Below are 20,953 nucleotides of genomic sequence, written 5' to 3'. Positions count from 1 at the left end.
AGCCAGCTCCAGTCCAGTGGGTTCCATACCTGTGTGTCTCCTCCTCCCAGAGTTTTTGTCTGCACAAGGAAGCCCACAATTGAGGCTGTCTTGGTGCCAGTCCTCACCACAAAGCTTCAGCCCTCATCCAACTCCAGGTAAGGGAGGGGCAGGTGATCTGAATCCCTCAGTCCTGGTCCAGTGGAGACAAGCACAATCCAGTGAGTGCCAAGTGCAGTGGGAGACACGAATGCAGGAGGGATTGAGTTGGGGGGTGGGTATGTGTATGGGGTTGTTTTCTCATCACCAAAGCAGAGAACAGATAGGAGAGCCAGTAGGAGGTTACCAAAATGCATATAAAGGCTTATGAAGTTGATGTTGTTTTTAGTGGTGGGGACCCAAGAACTCATTTAATTAATTAATTAATTATTTATTTATTTTAGCTTTTTTTTTAATTTTAATTTTATTTTTTTACTTTACAATACTGTATTGGTTTTGCCATACCTCCCAGACTGTTTCTATCTTCCTTGGGCATCTTTTCTACCTGATCAGGAAATAGGTCTCTCTAAACTGTCCTTCTTCCTTGGAGAAGGAAATGGCAACCCACTCCAATATTCTTGCCTGGAGAATCCCAGGTAACTTAGGGTTTGAGAATGGCTTTGGTCCTAAATTGCTCAATTGTTCATTAGAGGGTTGGATTTGATGAGAATTCTTCACAAATGTTAAGGATTTGAGACATATTAAAAGTTTTATCAAGCTACTATAAATTGGCAAAAAGCAAACTCTCTTCCTTTTCTTCCCAGGCACAGACCCCCTGCTCACTGTGCTGTTCCTTTTGGGTGTTCACAGTAGACTCAGTGCAGACCATGTGTGGCACCTGCTACATCAGCTATAGGAAGGAAGGCTGAGTCGAAGCTGGGGGTCCTAGAAAGCATCACCTTATGCAATTCAAGGCATTTCTCTCTCTTGTCTTTGACCTTGAATTTTGCTTCATTACCAACTTGTGCTTTCATTCTTGTAATTATTTACCCTGTGGATCTCTAAGGGAGCACAGTCAGGGTGCTGATCAGGAAATAAGAAACAGTATAAAGGCATATACAATATTGTAAAGTAATTAGTCTCCAATTAAAATTAATTAATTAATTTTAAAGAAAAGTTGGAAGAGACTTCTGAACCTCTGTTGAAACCCTCTGAAGTGTAGGGAAACAGAATGGACAATGCATAAGCCTCAGACACCCACAAATTAATTTTGAATCTTATCGGCTCTACTTAGTACCTGAATGATACTGAGTGAGCTTTTAATACCATTGAGCCTGAAACTGGTCATCTAAATTGATATCCACTTGATACAACTACATGAGTAAGAATGAAACAAAATGGGTACTAAATATTTCATGGAGGCATTGCAGTAACAGCAAAGTAAATTTTAGATATTGTTATCCTGAAGTTTAGGCTTCCCAAGTGGTTCAGAGGCAAAGAATCCATCTGCCAGGGCAGGAGCTGCAGGAGACTTGGGTTCAATCCCTGGATCAGGAAGATCCCCTGGAGGAGGACATAGCAATCCAGTCCAGTTTTCTTGCCTGGAGAACCCCACAGAGGAGCTTGACGGGCTACAGCCCATAGAGTCTCAAAAAGCTGGGACACAACTGAAGCGACTTAGCATGCATGCTGGGCCCTGCCTGTCTGCTTGCCCCATCATTCCTTCCAGTGATGTCTTGTAGGCCTAGACAAAGCATAAAGCAGGGTTCATATGCCTCTGTGTGATTTTCTAAGGGACCTATCATTTCCCATTTAATATCTACAGTACACTATTATTTTAACAAGTAGTGAATCATAAATTTTTTTAAAAGGAGAAACAGTGAAAGAGAAAGGAAAGTTAATTTAATTGTGTGAACTGAGACACATTTTAGGATTTCTACTCATTGTGTAAATGAATTGTCTGGGACTTGATAGGCTTCTATTTCTCTGTCATACAATAGAGTGTAAGATCATTAAACTCTCCTAGGATTGTATTTCATCAATAAGCTAACTAGTCCAATAATGATTCAACTTCTGAATTAAAAGCTGTGTCTGGGAACTTCTCCTGGTGGTCCAGGGGTTAAGGCTTCACCTTCCGGTGCAGGGGGTGCAGGTTTAGTCCCTGGTTGGGGAGCTAAGATTCCACATGCCTTACAGCCAAAAAAACAGAAACAATACTGTAACACATTCAACAAAGCCTTTTTAAATGGTCCACATTAAAAAAAACTTTAAAAATAAGTAGATAAAATAAAAACATAGATGAATATTTATTAAGTATTGAAGGCAATGGCACCCCACTCCATTACTCTTGCGTGGAAAATCCCATGGATGGAGGAGCCTGGTAGGCTGCAGTCCATGGGATTGCTAAGAGTCGGACACGACTGAGCGACTTCACTTTCACTTTTCACTTTCATGCATTGGAGAAGGAAATGGCAACCCACTCCAGTGTTCTTGCCTGGAGAATCCCAGGACAGGGGAGCCTGGTGGGCTGCCGTCTATGGGGTCGCACAGAGTCGGACACGACTGAAGCGACTTAGCAGCAGCAGCAGCAGCAGCAGCAGCATTGACCTCTTAGGTGCCACTATTGGGGATCTGCCACTATTGGGGACACACTATTGGGTGGACTGCTCCACAATGTGCTGCAATGGTTTATTGATTATTTTATACTGAAGTTGCTTGAGAAGCAGCTAATGCAAGATGGAAACTGTGACCCTCCCATGTATCCTGGAAGAGCAGGGAATAAATCACATGAAAGGGGCATTCCTGCCCCGGAAGTTGGAGGACAACTTTGTTCTCAGAGATGGGGAATTTGGAGCATAGAAGCTTATACAAACAAACTTGATTGTTTTTTTTCATTCTCTGCCCCATGCCCAAATCTGTTTAGATTCTTTTTTTTTTTTTAACTTTATTTTACATTACAATACTGTATTGGTTTTGCCATACATTGACATGAATCCACCACGGATTCTTTACTAGCGAAGGACCCAAAGCCTGCATTTCTTCCTCTTGTCAATTCGTCACCAATTTATTGTGTCTTTGTCTAAAAAGGAAACAGCTGCCTGCTTTGGCCACTACTTAGGTCCTATTTTTATGAGACCTCCATGTGCAGGAACTCAAATTTGTTTCTTTTTTCTCCTGTTAATCTGTCTTGTGTCAATTTTGTTATTATTCCAGCCATAGAACTCTAGAGGGGTAGAAGAGGAAATTTCCCTTTCCTCCACACCACACACATCCTACAAATGCGTGTTGCTGGCCCTACTTCAATGTGAGGGACACAAGTGCAGAGAAGTAGGGAGATTTACACACACTGCACATTAAGTGGGTGAAACACGTGGAACTCAGACAAAGGCCTCCTGATTCCCACCCCAGGGCTCTGTCCCACCAGATTATTTTCTTTTAAAACCTATGTTAGTCCCAGATGATCAAATGGAAGTAGAACCATCAATTCCTTGAATTGGGATGTGGTAAGCTCATATCTAAATTAACAGAATGGACCAAACTGTTTGCAGGGGACTTTGTGGTATGAATATTATGGATGGTATGGTTTTATATGGATAGTAATGCATTTTCCAGCCCATTTTGTAAATTTGAGTTATAGAAATATCATTCCCTATACAAGATGTGAATTTTCATATGGTTCTGTCATGACAGGACTATTCTTAGTCAACCTTCAAGGATTTGTCTAATTCTACACCTTGTATATCAGAACATGTAGTTGATTTGGTCTGATTTTTCCATTAGCATAACTTTTGTAAGTAGTTAATAGAAAACTTGCATTTTTCAAATTTTAAAACTGAATCAACACTCTTGTATGCATATATATTTTGGAAATTCTCACTAGTGTAATGTACATAGGGTTACAAGAATTTTGGGGAGGGAGGTGGGAGGGGGGTTCATGTTTGGGAACGCATGTAAGAATTAAAGATTTTAAAATTTAAAAAATAAAAAACTATTAAAAAAAAAAAGAAGTAAAGTTCATATGTCAGGATTATGGGACTTGTTCAAGATTAAGAGTAAACCTAAACACTAATACCCTTATATAGTATAAAATCAAAGTCTATAGGTACAAAGTGATCTTTAAATAATTTTAAAAAAATTTCAAAAAATAAAGTGATCCCTCTGATAATGTTATGTATCATTTCTTTCATGAAAGGCACTTTATTTTAAATATAGTAGTGTGTACATGTCAATCCCAAACTCCCAGTACTGTGGTCAATGAGAATTTATCTATGTTAGATAGGACCTAGGTAAGTTTTCAACAAAATTGCTTATGAACACATAGTTTAACACTAATGTTATGGAAATACTGAAAGAAAAATGTGTCTACCCAATTCACGATGTGTTTGCCTCTGAGATGGTGAAGTGCAGGGGAATAAGATCACTCAGGTACAGCAAAACCACTCTATTTTCATCAGTAATAAATATGAGTTCGAAAGAAAATATTATCAAGTATTTATGTTTTAATATGGGCAGTGAGTAATATGAGGAAGAAATGGCAATACACTTTAGTATTCTTGCCTGGAAAATCCCGTAGACAGAGGAGCCTGGTGGGCTATGTTCCATGGGTGGGAGAGGGTCAGACATGACTGAGCGACGGAGCATGAGCACTAATGGGTAATATGGTTTTAATGATAGATAACATTATTGCAATGTTTATCAATTGCCTAACAATGTTTCTCTACCCTGACAATACGTTCATTTGCCCAAAGGAATTATGAGCAGAGATTCTGATCTGATTGGTTCTAGGTTGTAGCTAGTCCATAGCTAAATTTTGAAAGATCAAAAGGTAATTATATTGATCAGCCAGCACTAATAACACTGGCTAACTATTTTATATTTGTTTTAATTTGATTTCTTCCAGCAACCCTGTAAGTTCAGTACAGTTAATATACCCACTTTACAGATGCACAAACTCCCCAGGTATTTGTGATATTAGTCTTTGGGGTTTTTTCCCCTTTTGATTATTCCTAAATGGCATCATGTTTTGACCTGTAGGAGAAATGAAGGCCTGAGTTGCCTTCATGGAGCTGAATGTAGAAAAAAAAATGCAATTTCCCAATACAGAAAAATGACTCGAAAAGATCATAAGCTGATCTTAAGAAGGACAACTTGGAGTTTGAGACTTGGCTTTGATCCTATGCTCTCCAACTGTTCATAAGAGTTAGGTGTGATGATAAATCAACCCTTCATAAATTTTTAGGAGTAGAGACATAGTTAAGAAGGGTTACCTAGCCACTACATACAAAAACAACAAAAGCCAACCTCAGGCTTTTTCTTGAGGGTGTCTAGCACTGATAGAGAAAAACTGCAAAAGTGAAAAAAACTTCAGACTATTTATTAAAATTTAATTATCAAATTAAATGTGCCAAAGATTTGATGCATTCGAACTGTGGTGTTGGAGAAGATTCTTGAGAGTCCCTTGGACTGCAAGGAGATCAAATCCGTCCATCCTAAAGGAAATCTGTCCTGAATATTCATTGGAAGAACTGATGCTGACGCTGAAGCTCCAGTACTTTGGCCACTTGATATGAAAAACTGACTCACTGGAAAATACCCTGATGCTGGGAAAGATTGAAGGCAGGAGGAGAAGGGAATGACAGAGGATGAGATGGTTGGATGGCATTATCAACTCAATGGACTTGACTTTAAGCAATCTCTGGGAGTTGGTGATGGACAGAGAAGCCTGGTGTGCTGCAGTCCATGGGGTCACAAACAGTTGGACATGACTGAGTGGCTGAACTGAACTGAACTGAATTATTATTTAATCACTGATACATCATATGTTAATACTACCCTCAGGATCAGTGACACTTTTAATGAAATACATACACTTTTAGCAAAAATATATTTATCAAAATATGAAGCCCAAGGCCAAATATTTATATTTCAGTTATATTGAGGACACTTTGACCAGACCGCCACGTTTGAGTGAGCATTTATCTCCATGGAAGATGGATGTCATAAATCCACATAAAAAGAAAAACCCTTAAAGCTAATTGGAATATAGAAAGTTTATCTGACTATAATTTATACTACAGTGACTGTGGTTTGATCTCTTCAGGACTACATTACAAAGCAAGGGAATTTCTTATACCACATTTGGTACTAGCAGTACATGTGAGTGCTTTTTGCTGCTGCTACAGCTGCTAAGTCGCTTCAGTCGTGTCTGACTCTGTGCGACCCCATAGATGGCAGCCCACCAGACTCCCCTGTCCCTGGGATTAGCCAGGCAAGAACACTGGAGTGGGTTGCCATTGCCTTCTCCAATGCATGACAGTGAAAAGTGAAAGTGAAGTCACTCAGTTGTGTCTGACTCTTAGCGACCCCATGGACTGCAGCCTACCAGGCTCCTCCGTCCATGGGATTTTCCAGGCAAGAGTACTGGAGTGGGGTGCCATCGCCTTCTCCGGAGTGCTTTTTAGTATCCTGTAATTAGAATAATTTTTTAAAGGGGAAAACAATAACTTTCATTCAATATTTTTCCTTCAAAAGTAGGGGACAGATATTTTACTGTATTCACGGATTTGTTACCTCAAAATGTCTTTACTTCTCTCATATTCTTTGGCCCCATGCCTCTAAAATAGATGAATAAAGAAACCAGTGAATATTTTGACCCTAATGAAGACTCACTCACAACTGAGAAATACTGCTGAAGGTGCTAAAGGGTATGATTATCAAGTGTAAATACTTTATTTGTAAATTGCTTCAATCCAAAGTATGGACACTAATCTGGGTGCCCCTACAATCATTTTCTGTTTTCAACACACTTTTTTTCCTAAAGGTACCCCATCAACATGGAACCACAGAATGTAACAGGTGTCTCAGAATTCCTCCTCCTGGGCCTCTCAGGTTATCCAGACCTTCAGCCCCTTCTCTTTGGGCTCTTCCTGTCCATGTACTTGGTCACTGTGCTTGGGAAGCTACTCATTATTCTGGCTGTCACCTTTGACCCCTACCTCCACACACCCATTTACTTCTTCCTCTCTAACCTGTCCTTGGCTGACATCAGTTTCAACACCACCACTGTCCCCAAGATGCTAGTGAACCTCCAGACACACAGCAAATCCATCACCTATGCAGGCTGCCTAGCTGAGGTGACCATCTTTTCTCTTTTTCCATGTTTGGAGAGTCTCCTTCTGACAGTGATGGCCTATGACTGGTTGGTGGCCATTTATCACTCTCTACACTACCTGTTCAGTCCTGGTGTCATTTTCCATTAGACTTTTGAACTCCCAGCTTCACTACTTGATGATGTCACAGCTTACCTCTGTGCAGAAGTGGAAATGCCTCATTTCTTCTGTGACCCTTCTAAACTCCTCAGTCTTCCCTGTTCTGAAAACTCCATCAATATCATATTAATTTATTTCAACAGGACCATTGTCGGTGGGATTCCACTTTCGGGAATCCTTTACTCTTATTCTCAAATTGTTTCCTCAATTCTGAGAGTCTCCTCATCAGGTGGGAAATACAAAGCCTTATCTACCTGTGGTTCTCACCTGTCAGTTGTTTGCTTATTTTATGGAACAGGCCTTGGGTTGTACCTCAGCTCAGCTATCTCACAATCTCCCAGGAAGGGTGCAGTGGCCTCAGTGATGTACACTGTGGTCACCCCTATGCTGAACCCTTTCACCTACAGTCTAAGGAACAAGGACATCAAGAGTGCCCCCTGGAGGATTATCAGCAGAATAGCCTAATCATAAATGTGCAATAAGTGATTCTGAATCTGAAGTCACTTACTGTAAATGTACCTATCTGGCTCTCTACTTTATGTTTACACAACTTTTCCTCTTCATAGCATAGCTTTAATGGAATTGGGAGATTAGCTGGATGCCCCATGTGAGTCATAACCCTTCTGGGTTTTGCATATCACATCAGTATACCCGTCTCTCTTTCCTTATGTATTACTCAAGACTCTTGGTCACAAGCAATCTTGTTTCTATCATCACAAAATAAATACAGCTCTCTCTTTTTCTTGTTTTGCATTATTTCTATAACTTTCCTATGATTATTCCCTATGTGTTAGGTGGATCTAAACTCTACCTTAATGACCAAGACATCTAATATATTTTTGCTCCTTAGTGATTTTTGAGTAAATAGAGTAGATATTTGATTTCTAAACTGGAGTGTTTTGAAATTGAAATAGGACACTATGAATATTAAGTTTTAATAAACACTTATCGACTGGGTTTTTCCTGGGGAAAGTGGGATGTATGCTTCCCAAGGAGTAGATGAGAGGGTACTTACAAAAGCAAAGTCAGTTCCCAATTTTGCTGATAATTCTCCCCCATTCCATCTACCTTCTTCCCAATCATATTAAATAGCAAGACACAAAGAGACAAAAATTGAATGATTTGACACCTAAAGTAGTCAAAATTATAGAGACAGTGGGTAGGATGGCAGTTGCCAGAGGCTTTGGAAAGAAGAATGGGGAATTAGGTTAGCGGAAATAGAGTTTCACTTCAGGAAGATAAAAATTTCTGGAGATGGATAGTGGTGTGTGCATGCGTGCTCAGTTGTTCAATCATGTCTGACTCTTTGCAACCCCATGGACTATAGTCCACCTGGTTCCTCTCTCCCTGGGATTTCCCAGGCAAGAATATTGGAGTGAGTTGCCTTTTGCTCCTTCAGGGGATCTTCCTGATCCAGGGATCAAACCCATGTCTCCTGCATCTCCTGCCTTTCATGCAGATTCTTTACCACTGAGCCACAAATGCTCCTGAACTGGACACTTAAGATGTCTAACAGGGTAAGCAAATAATAGCAAATTCAACAACTGACAGAGGATTAATTTCCAAAATATACAAGCAGCTCATACAACTCAATACCAGGAAAACAAACAACCCAATCAAAAAGTGGGAAAAAGATCTAAACAGACTTTCTCCAAAGACATACAGATGCCTAACAAACACATGAAAAGATGCTCAACATTGCTCATTAGAGAAATGCAAATTAAAACCACAATGAGATATCACCTCATACCAATCAGAATGGCCATCATCAAAAAGTCTACAAATAATAAATGCTGGAGAGGATGTGGCAAAAAAGGAACGCTCTTGCACTGTTGGTGGGAATATTAATTGATACAGCCACTATGGAAGATGGTATGGAGATTACTTAAAAAACTAGGGATAAAACCACCATATGACCCAGCAATCCCACTCCTAGGCATATAACCTGAGGAAACCAAAATTGAAAAAGGCCCATGTATCCCATTGTTCATTGGAACACTATTTACAATAGCTACAACATGGAAGCAACCTAGATGCTCATCAGCAGATGAATGGATAAAGAAGTTGTGGTACATATACACAATGGAATATTACTCAGCCATAAAAAGGAAAGCATTTGAGTCAGTTCTGATGAAGTGGATGAACCTAGAACCTATTATACAGAGTAAAGTAAGTCAGAAAGAGAAAGATACGTATCATATTCTAATGCACATATACAGAATCTAGAAAAATTGTGCTGAAAAATTTATTTACAAGGAAGCAATGGAGAAACAGACATAGAGAATAGACTTATGGAGATGGGGAGAGGGGAGGAGAGGGTGAAATGTACGGAAAGAATAACATGGAAACTTACATTACTATATGTAAAATAGATAGCCAATGGGAATTTGCTGTATGGCTCAGGAAACTCATACTTTGTATCACTCTAGAGGGGTGGGATGGAGGGAGATGGGAAGGAGCTTCAAAAGGGAGGGGATATATGTATACCTGTGGCTGATTCATGTTGAGGTTTAACATAAAAAACAAAATTCTGTAAAGTAATTATCCTTCAATTTAAAAAAAAGATAAAATGGCTAAGACAGGAAATTTTATGTTGTTATGTTATCCTGTCAGGCATGAGACACATTACTCCAATGTTGAGTGTTACTCAGCCCTCAGCAATCAACTCCTAGAGGGATCAGCCTCAGCTACAGAGCATCACTGGGCAGCCCAAATTCAATAACTATATGGTGAGGGTGTGTAAACATTGATCTCTTTTGCCCCAGTTCCAGGCAATTCTAAGGGACTGTATTAGCTCCAGAGCTCCCTGGGGGTTTTCAAAGGCCTGTGATGGGTTTGAACTTGACTTGATTTCTTTCCACTGTCTTTTCTGGCTACAAGTTCAGTTCAGTTCAGTCGCTCAGTCGTGTCCAACTCTTTGTGACCGCATGAATCGCAGCATGCCAAGTCTCCCTGTCCATCACCAACTTCTGGAGTTCACTCAAACTCATGTCCATCTGGTCGGTGATGCCATCCAGCCATCTCATCCTCTATTATCCCCTTCTCCTCCTGCCCCCAATCCTTCCCAACATCAGGGTCTTTTCCAATGAGTCAACTCTTCCCATGAGGTGGCCAAAGTATTGGAGTTTCAGCTTCAACATCAGGCCTTCCAATGAACACCCAGGACTGATCTCCTTTATGATGGACTGGTTGGATCTCCTTGCAGTCCAAGGGACTCTCAAGAGTCTTCTCCAACACCACAGTTCAAAAGCATCAATTCTTCAGTGCTCAGCTTTCTTTATAGTCCAACTATCACATCCATACATGACCACTGGAAAAACCATAGTCTTGACTAGATGGACCTTTGTTGGCAAAGTAATGTCTCTGCTTTTCAATATGTTATCTAGGTTGGTCATAACTTTCCTTCCAAGGTGTAAGTATCTTTTAATTTCATGGCTGCAATCACCATCTGCAGTGATTTTGGAGCTCAAAAAATAAAGTCTGACACTGTTTCCCCATGTATTTCCCATAAAGTGATGGGACAAGTTGCCATGATCTTGGTTTTCTGAATGTTGAGCTTTAAGCCAACTTTTTCACTCTCCTCTTTCATTTTCATCAAGAGGCTTTTTAGTTCCTCTTCAATTTCTGCCATAAGGGTGCTGTCATCTGCATATCTGAAGTTATCGATATTTCTCCCAGCAATCTTGATTCCAACTTGTGCTTCTTCCAGCCCAGCATTTCTCATGATGTACTCTGCATAGAAGTTAAATAAGCAGGGTGACAATATACAGCCTTGATGTACTCCTTTCCCTATTTGGAATTGATCTGTTGTGCCATGTCCAGTTCTAACTGTTGCTTCCTGACCTGCATATAGGTTTCTCAAGAGGCTGGTCAGGTGGTCTGGTACTCCCGTCTCTTTCAGAATTTTCCACAGTTTCTTGTGATCCACACTGTCAAAGGCTTTGGCATAGGCAATAAAGCAGAAATCTTTTTCTGGAACTCTTTTGCTTTTTCCATGATCCAGCAGATGCTGGCAATTTGATCTCTGGTTCCTCTACCTTTTTTAAAACCAGCTTGAACATCTGGAGTTCACGGTTCACATATTGCTGAAGCCTGGCTTGGAGAATTTTGAGCATTACCTTACTAGCGTGTGAGATAAGTGCGATTGTGCGGTAGTTTGAGCATTCTTTGGCATTGCCTTTCTTAGGGATTGGAATGAAACGTGACCTTTTCCAGTCCTGTGGCCACTGCTGAGTTTTCCAAATTTGCTGGCATATTGAGTGCAGCACTTTCACAGCATCATCTTTCAGGATTTGAAATAGCTCATCTGGAATTCCATCACCTCCACTAGCTTTGTTCATAGTGATGCCTTCTAAGGCCCACTTGACTTCCCATTCCAGGATGTCTGGCTCTATGTGAGTGATCACATCATCGTGATTATCTGGGTCATGAAGATCTTTTTTGTACAGTTCTTCTGTGTATTCTTGCCCCCTCTTCTTAATATCTTCTGCTTCTTTTAGGTCCATACCATTTCTGTCCTTTATCGAGCCCATCTTTGCATGAAATGTTCCCTTGGTATCTCTAATTTTCTTGAAGAGATCTCTAGTCTTTCCCATTCTATTGTTTTCCTCTATTTCTTTGCCTTGGTCACTGAAGAAGGCTTTCTTATCTCTCCTTGCTATTCTTTGGAACTCTGCATTCCAATTTGTATATCTTTCCTTTTCTCCTTTGCTTTTCATTTCTCTTCTTTTCATAGCTATTTGTAAGGCCTCCCCAGACAGCCATTTTGCTTTTTCGCATTTCTTTCCCATGGGGATGGTCTTGATTCCTGTCTCCTATACAATGTCACGAACCTCCATCCATAGTTCATCAGGCACTCTGTCTATCAGATCTAGACCCTTAAATCTATTTCTCACTTCCACTGTATAATCCTAAGGGTTTTGACTTAGGTCATACCTGAATGTTCTAGTGGTTTTCCTTACTTTCTTCAATTTAGGAAAGAAAGTGGCTACAAAGAGTTTGCCAAACTATGATGTCTGAGGAAACAGTCCTCACAAGCCTGTCCTCATTTCAGACACCAGCACAAGTTCCCAGGTTCCCAGGGGGACCCTCACTTCAGGTCAGCCAGCTACAAATTCGAGGACTTTCTCACATTCAGTAATTTTCTAGAATGTTCAAATTAAGGAGAATCCCTCAGGTTTAATAGTACACCAGAAACTCACAGAACTCAGGAAAGTTCTTGGCTCAGATGGTAAAGAAGCTGTCTGCAATGTAGGAGACCTGGGTTCAATCTCTAGATAAGGAAGATCCCCTGGATAAGGGAATGGCAACCCACTTCAGTATTCTTGCCTGGAGAGTTCCATGGACAGAGGAGGCTGGTGGGCTACAGTCCATGGGGTCACAAAGAGTTGGACACAACTGAGTGACTAACACTCTATGATTATAGCTTTTTTAATAGTAAAGAAGAAAAATTAAAATCAGATGAAAGATACAACATAGGGCGAGATCTGGAAAGTCCCATAGGTGAAGCTTCTTGGTTTCCTCTTTCCATGGAGTCCAGATCCATTACCTCCTCCTTGCTACAATATATGACAAAAATACTTTATATATATATATATTGCTAACTAGGTGGCTCACCTGAGCTTCAGTCTCTAGAATTTTTATTGAGACTCATTCCATAAATGTGATTAGTTGAATTTTTGTCCATATGATTGAACTCCATTTCCAGCTTCCCTCCCCAGATGTTGGGTTGATAAACTTGAGAACACAGTTGTTTAGACATATTGGTTTTCTTCTAGTTCATCAACCAGACCACATTCTTTTCAGCCTCTGGATCATGCATTTATTTCTCTCTGTCTCATCTTCACTGAAACAAAAAATGGGAAGATTTTTTAAGCTGGGGGGAGTAATGGAAAAGTACTGGAAGATGTTAGGGAAGGGAGATGAGTTGATAGGATAGGCGATTTGTGTTTGCTAATTGCTGCGTTTCTTTTGGGGACTTCCCAGGTGGTGCTGGTGGTAAAGAAGCCACCTGCCAATAAAGAAAACAGGAGTCTGATCCCTGGGTCAGGAAGATCCCTTGGAGGAGGAAATGGCAACCCTTCTTGCCTAGAGATTCCCCATGAGAATCCCCATGGACAGAGGAGCCTGGCAGGCTAGAGTACATAGGGTCGCAAAGAGTCGGACATGACTGAAGTGACTTAGCACACATGCACGCTTTTGTTCTTAACTGGAGGATAATTACTTTACAATGTTGTGTTGGTTTCTGCTGGACAATAAATGGAGTCCACCATAATTGTACATATATCCCCTCCTTCTTGACCCTCCCTCTCCACCTCCCATCCTACACCTCTAGGTCATCACACAGTGCCAGGCTGGGCTCCCTGTGTTGTATATCAGCTTCCCACTAGCTTTCTATTTTACACATGATAGTGTATATATGTCAATGCTATTGTTTTGGTTGCTGCCTTTTGAATTTAGGCTCTTACACTCCCACAGAAGCAGGGAGATAGGGAACTAATTTTCTTTATGATTAGATTTCAAAGGGAAGGCTTTGTGAAAATCATTCTTTGATTATAAAAAGGATGAGAGACTTGGAGATTTATCTGCATTTACTAATAAAAGAAGCAGACTGGACTTCCCTGGTGGTTCAATGGTTAAGGCTCTGTGCTTCCACTGCAAGGGGCACGGGTTCAGTCCCTCGTCAGGGGACTAAGATTCCCACATGCCCATGGCGTGGCCAAAAAGAAAAAAAAAGAGTAGAAAAAGAATTCAAAAGTTTTCTAATGTATGTACTCTAAGAAAAGAGAGTGAGGACAGATTGATAGAAACTCATTTAAGATGAGGGGGAAACTTAAGGTAGTCTTAGTCAATGAATATCCAATATTTCCACTGTTGTTAAAACTTTGCAATTCTTGGGGTTTTGATTGTGGTGTGGGAAGCTAACCTCCACACTGAGCAGGAGTTTTAAATTATGCTTACAAGTAACTTGAATTATAAACTCAAATGTCAGTGTTAAGTGAGAGGCAAGGCAAGAAATCTGGAATGGTACAGTCACAGATAAGCACACATCAGGAGCATTGTTAGATTTAGCTAACCAAAACAATCAAGAGCAAGTCAGCAAAAGGCAGAAGGAGACATATGTATACAAAAGCTGATCCACTTCGTTGTTCAGCAGAAACTAACACAAGAGTGTAAAGCATCGATACCCCAATTAAAAAAACAAAATTGAAAAAGATGCATGTACCCCAATGTTCATTGCAGCACTGTTTATAATAGCTAGGACATGGAAGCAACCTAGATATCCATTGACAGATGAATGGATAAAGAAGTTGTGGTACATACAGAGAGTGGAATATTACTCGGTCATAAAGATGAACAAATTTCAGTCAGTTGTCATGAGGTAGATGAATCTAAAACTTGTTATACAGAGTGAAGTAAGTCAGAAAGAGAAAAACAAGTTTTGTATAATAACAGATATATATATATATATATGTGTGTGTATATATATATATATATATATATAGCATGTAGGAAAATGGTACTGGTGAACCTATTTTCAGGGCAGGAATACAGACTCAGACATAGAGAACAGATTTATGGACACAGAAGGGAAAGGATAGGGTGGGATGAACTGAGAGCAGCATTGAAACAGACACATTACCATATGTAAAACAGATGGCCAGTGGGAAGCTGCTGTATAACACAGAGAGCTCAACCAGGTACTCTGTGACAGCCTAGAGGGATGAGATGGGGTAGGAGGTGGGAGGGAGACTCAAGAGGGAGGGAACATATGTATACTTATGGCTGCTTCGTGTTGATGTATGCCAGAAACCAACACAACATTGTAAAGCAATTATCCTCTACTTAAAAATAAATAAATTTTAAAAAAGGTCAGTTCCCACAATTGAAAATCATGATTCTTTTTCCAGTTGCCAGACCCAAGACTGTTTTCAATCTCAAAGCTTAGAAATTAAATGGATTAAATAGGAGATGAGCCTCCCTTATGGAAGCCCATTCTTGTTCTTCAAAATGGTAACACTCTTCAAGAACATAACTTGATGGCCAGTTGATTCCACTGGACTCCAGTCCTGGTGTGAGCAGCTATTCTTCTTTAACAAGTTTAATGTTTGTGTGTTTATGTTTGCCTTTCCTGCCTGCAGTGCCTTGGCAAACACACCATTGAAAGACAACACATCATCCAATTTTGGGTTTTTAACATTTATTTATTTATATTTCCTTTTGGTTGTGCTGGGTCTCCCTTATTGCATGTGCACTTTCTCTAGTAGTGGCAAGCATGGGTTACTCTCTAGTTGCGAGGGTAGTGATAAGTGAGGGCTTCTCCTTGTGGTGACTTCTCCTGCTGTGGAGCACAGGCTCTAGCATGGATGGGCTTCAGTAGCTGTGGCTCATGGGCTCTAGAGCACAGGCTCAGTAGTTGTGGTACACAGGCTTACTTGCCTCATAGCATGTGAAATCTTACTGGGCCAGGGATCAAACCTCAGTGCCCTGCACTGGCAGGTAGACTCTCAGTCGCTGGACTACCAAGGAAAGTCCCATTCAATTTCTTTATGGTGAAGAAGATGGGAAAATAAACATCCATCAAGACACCTGGTAGTTTGAACATATTCTGTACCCCCTGAAGCTGCTCAACATCATATATCTCCAGGGTGGCAATTCTGTAATTCAATTCCTACTTTTCTGAATTCTAATCCAGCACTCTGTCCTGGCACAATACCCTAACATATGTCCCCTTTCATCCAGATTTTGTCACCATATGGATCTTGTGTTTCAACCTCAGTAAATTCATCTAGAGCGAGGCAGCTAAACCCAACAATTTATTAGCACCTGACCTGTTCTAATAGTCTTGGCCTTGCAGTTTTCCTGTCCTAGTGATACATGTTCAAACCTTATTTTGGAAGCATACTAAGTATATTCAGAAAAGTTCAACCATGCTGAAAATCAAATAAATAATTTATTTGTCAGTGTATTTTCTGTTTGGACATAGAGCATGATCTAATAAACGCTGAAATCCAGGATTTAAGCTCTATGAGGGCAAAGATTTTTTTCTTTTTTTCCTCCCTTCACTTCTGTGTTCCAGATATTTGCATCAGCCTGGCACACTGGGAACCTCTCAGTAAGTACTGTTGAATAAATGAATTTGATAAGAACTAGCCATGGTATTAAGAACAGGCACTATTTCATAACTCTCATTCAACTATACTAAGTCTGTACTTGAAATGGCTGATATCAACCTGCAGGACTGGAAATCCAATCCATTTACAGTGATGGATAAGTAAAAGGAGGGATGCAGAGAGTAGAACTGAGGTTAATAGAGACACTACTGTAAGAGGTGAAGACAAAGTACTCACTAGGCAATTTTGACCAAAGTCCCTTGCGGAGGATGGATGAGAAACAAAGCTCAATGTGACTAAAAGGCAAAATTTCTTGTTGGGGAGAGTGTGGAGAAAAGGGTACCCTCCTATACTGGTGACGGGAATGTAAATTGGTACAGCCAGTATGAAGATTCCTTTAAAAACTAACTATAGAAGTTTGTATAGAATATACGATCCCACAATCCCACTCCTTGGCATATATAGAGAGAAACCCATAATTCAAAAAGCTACATGCTCTTCAGTGTTTATTGTAACACTAGTCACCAAAACCAGGACAAGGAAGCAATCTAAATGTCCATCAACAGAGGGATGATTGAAGATGTGTACATATACACAATGGAATATTACTCAGTTATGAAAAAGAACAAAATAATGCCATTTGCAGTAACATAGATGGACCTAGAGATTATCAAACTAAGTGAAGTATGTCAGACAAATATATAGTATCACATGTGGAATCCAATAAAAATGATACAAACAAACTCACAAAACAGAAAGACTCACAGACCTCAAAATCAACCTCATGGTTACCAAAGGGAAGTGTGGGGGGTGGGGGTAGTGATAAACTTGGAGACTGGAATGAACATATATACACTACTGTGTATAAAACAGACAACTAATAAGGACCTATTGAATAGCACTAGGAACCCTACTCAATATTCTGTAATCACTTATGTGGGAAAAGAATCTGAGAAAGTATGGATATACATATAACTGATTCACTTAACTGTATAGCAGAAACTAACACAACATTGTGAATCAGCTATACTCCAATAAATTTTTTTTAATATTCTGTGGTAACCTATACAGGAAAAGAATCTGAAAAAAGAATAGATATGGGTATATGTATAATTGATTCACTTTGCTGTGCATCTGAAATTAACACAACATTGTAAATTAACTATACTTCAATAAAAAAATTTTTTTAAAGGGGCAGGATTTCAAATACTTGAATGTCAATATAGTATACTGAGTAAATGCAATCTGTTGAGTAATTAAGCATAGGTCTACACATTCTCAAATTCAATCAGTGGTCATTAAAAAGCACTTTCTCTACTTATGTAAGATTATTAAATAATAGTCGATAGTCTAAGTTCATGAAATGTGTTTCTAAGACAATTCTGAAATTGTTTAATGAGCTGAATGCAAGATATTTGCATTAAAATTTATATGCTCTGCTTAAATAAAATACATGTTTATTTAAATCACACATACAAGAAAGAAGCAGAATTTCTTTAGGCAACTACTGCTATTATTGTCAGCTCAAAACCCTTGGATCAGTGTTCCCATCACTGAACACAAAGTGTTCTTCCAAGGACTTTTTGTAGAGCCCTCTTGATGTCCCTGTTCCTCAGGCTGTAGATGAAGGGGTTCAGCATGGGGGTGACCAGAGTGTACATCACCGAGGCGATCATGCCTCTCCAGGAAGATGAATCAGAACTGAGATAAACACCAAGGCCTGTCCCATAGAACAAAGAAACCACGGACAGGTGAGATGCACAAGTAGAAAATGCCTTACATTTCCCATGAGCTGATGGGATTCTCAGAATGGAGGAGACAATGCGGGTGTAGGAGAAAAGGATCCCTGAGAAGGGAACAATGCCAAGAAAGCCAATCACCACATACAGCAGGATGTAATTGATGAGCGTGTCTGAGCAGGCAAGTGTGAGGACCTGAGCAAGTTCACAATAAAAATGTGGAATGACCCAGTTGGTACAGAAGGACAGCCATAACATCAGCAGACTCTGGATCAGGGAGTATGACAAGCTGATGAACCAAGACACAAGAACCAGAAGACCACAGAGGCAAGGGTTCATGATGACTGTGTAGTGCAGGGGGTGACAGATGGCCACAAAGCAGTCATAGGCCATCACAGTCAGGAGAAAAGTGTCCATACCTCCAAAAACCATAAAAAAATACATCTGGGCGATGCAGCCTGCATAGTTAATAGATTTGCTCTGTGTCTGGATGTTCACCAGCATCTTTGGAACTGTGGTGGAAGTGAAACAGACATCGGCAAAGGCCAGGTTGGAGAGGAAGAAGTACATGGGGGTGTGGAGGTGGGAGTCTGAGCTGATGGCCAGGATGATGATCAGGTTCCCAAGTACAGTGACCACAAACATAGATAGAAACAGCTCAAATAAGATGTGTTGGTTCTCTGAGTCTTGAAAAAATCCCAGGAGTGAAAATTCTAAAACATGTGTTTGATTTCCCGGTTTCATATTGCTGATGCATCCACTAGAGGATTGAAGAAGAGGGGATAAAAACATGAAATAACCACTGGACCAACTCTAGAGTCTCTGTGTGTGTGTGTTATTTGCTGTCATGTCTGACTCTTTCTGATCCTATGGACTGTAGCCCGCCAGGCTCCTCTGTCCATGGAATTCTCCGGGCAAGAATACTGGAGTGGGTCCAGCAGATCTTCCTAACCCAGGGATCGAACCCAGGTTTCCTGCATTGCAAGCAGATTCTTTACTGTCTGAGCCACCAGGGGAGCCCATAGAGTCTCTCTACTTCTTTAATTTCTTAAAGTGAAGGATTGGGTATAAAACATTAACACAACAAAGCTTCAGAATCCTATATTTTTATTTGTCTATACAGTATTTCAACCACTGTCCACTGACCTTTGGGATACTCACCTATCCTCTTGACTCTGGCTTGTTGTTGGTCAGTCACTAAGGTGTATCTGATTCTTTGCAACTGCATGGACTGCAGCCCACCAGGCTCCTCTGCCCATGGGATTTTCCAGGCAAGAATACTGGAATGGGTGGCCATTTCCTTCTCCAGAGTATCTTCCTGATGCAGGGATCAAAACCGCATCTGCTGGATTGCAGGCAGATTCTTTACCACTGAGTCACCAGGGACACCTCTATCTCTGGCTTAGGATCATCAAATCTACAAAGTTAGCGCAGGACTTCCCTGGTGGTCCAGTGGATAAGAATCCACCTGCCAATGCAGAGAATGTGGGTTTGATCTCTGGTCCAAGAAGATCCCACATGCTGCAGCACAGCTAAGCCCACGTGCCACAACTGCTGAATCTCTCCTGCCCTAGAGCTCATGCCACAGAGAAGCCACCACAACTAGCCCACTCACTGCAACTAGAGAAAGCCCCGTGCAGCTCCAAATACCTAGTGTAGAGGAAAATAAATGAGTACATTTTCTAAAAATAATAATAATAATTAAAAGTTAAGAGCAACTTTGAAACTTTTAGATAAATAGTTCATTCACGCTCTAAAGCAAAAGTGGAACATGAGGCCCAAAGAAATACAGTAACTTGTTCTAGTTTATTTGCCTTGTCTGGGACCCAGAAAGGAGTCAGTTAACCATGCCTCAGAGGTGAGAAAATTTGAGAGAATATCTCAACTATCTGGACAGAGTATTGTGGGATGAGTAGAATTAAGGTTTATTTCTTATGGAAAAATGAAGAAAATATTTTCACTAAATAATAAAACACATTTACAAATGTTTAGGGGCTTCCCTGATAGTTCAGTTGGTAAAGAATCTGCCTGCAATGCAGGAGACCCTGGTTCAGTTCCTGGGTCAGAAAGATCCGCTGGAGAAGGGATAGGCTACCCACTCCAGTATTCTTGGGCTTCCCTTGTGGCTTAGCTGGTAAAGAATTCACCTGCAGTGAGGGAGACCTAGGTTCGATCCCTGGGTCTGGAAAATATCTTGGAGAAGGGAAAACCTATCACTCCAGTTTTCTGGCCTGGAGAATTCCATGGAGTGTATAGTCCATGGTGTTTCAGAGTCAGACACGACTGAGCAAGTTTTCACCTATAAATGTTTAATGTCTGGTATGACAAGGACATTGAGGGCAGGAGGAGAAAGGAATGGTAGAGGATGAGATGGTTAGATAACATTATTGACTCAATGGACATGAGTTCGAGAAAATTCCAGGAGATGGTGAAGGACAAGGAAGGCTGGCATGCTACAGTCCATGGGGTCACAAAGAGCTGGACATGACTGATTGTCCAAACAACAACAAATACCAAGACAATAATTATCTCATAGAAACAGGGCTATATGCTTCCTGGACATTTGTCATATGATGAAACACCTTTCACCTGGGAAGTTAAGGGACTGGTTTAAATGTCCAAGGAAAATGTGTCCACCAAGTCTTAAACCATTTCAGTACCATTAGATACTAGAATGGTCACAAACAAAATTTTGTTCTCTATGCTGCTGCTGCTGCTAAGTCGCTTCAGTCGTGTCTGACTCTGTGCGACCCCAGAGTCGGCAGCCCACCAGGCTCCCTCGTCCCTGGGATTCTCCAGGCAAGAACACTGGAGTGGGTTGCCATTTCCTTCTCCAATGCATGAAAGTGAAAAGTGAAAGTGAAGTCACTCAGTC

General features: G+C 40.6%; 2 protein-coding genes and 1 pseudogene across 3 annotated transcripts in view; 1 reads left to right on the top strand and 2 right to left on the bottom strand.

Annotated features, from left to right (window-relative positions):
* LOC138440895 (large ribosomal subunit protein eL15-like) overlaps positions 1–20,953 on the bottom strand; it is a 44,763-nt gene that overhangs the window by 8,511 nt on the left and 15,299 nt on the right. Inside the window, exon 1 of one of the 2 annotated variants that reach the window (XM_069590972.1) lies at positions 12,843–13,066. The exons of the other annotated variant lie outside the window; for it this stretch is intronic. The gene's annotated coding sequence lies outside the window, so the exon portion shown is untranslated. Of the gene's footprint in view, positions 1–12,842; positions 13,067–20,953 lie in introns of those variants that run through there. 2 annotated transcript variants of the gene reach the window in all.
* Positions 6,792–7,691, top strand: LOC138440894 (olfactory receptor 7E24-like; annotated as a pseudogene).
* LOC138440898 (olfactory receptor 7D4-like) lies at positions 17,890–18,825 on the bottom strand. The gene has a single exon (XM_069590974.1). It carries the CDS (start codon positions 18,820–18,822, stop codon positions 17,890–17,892), a length of 933 nt encoding a protein of 310 aa, XP_069447075.1. The 5' UTR covers positions 18,823–18,825.

Source organism: Ovis canadensis, chromosome 5, assembly GCF_042477335.2.
Source record: "Ovis canadensis isolate MfBH-ARS-UI-01 breed Bighorn chromosome 5, ARS-UI_OviCan_v2, whole genome shotgun sequence".
Taxonomy (NCBI): Eukaryota; Metazoa; Chordata; class Mammalia; order Artiodactyla; family Bovidae; genus Ovis; species Ovis canadensis.
The sequence above is the reverse complement of the archived record's forward strand: the minus strand, read 5'-3'. Positions and strand labels throughout refer to the sequence as shown.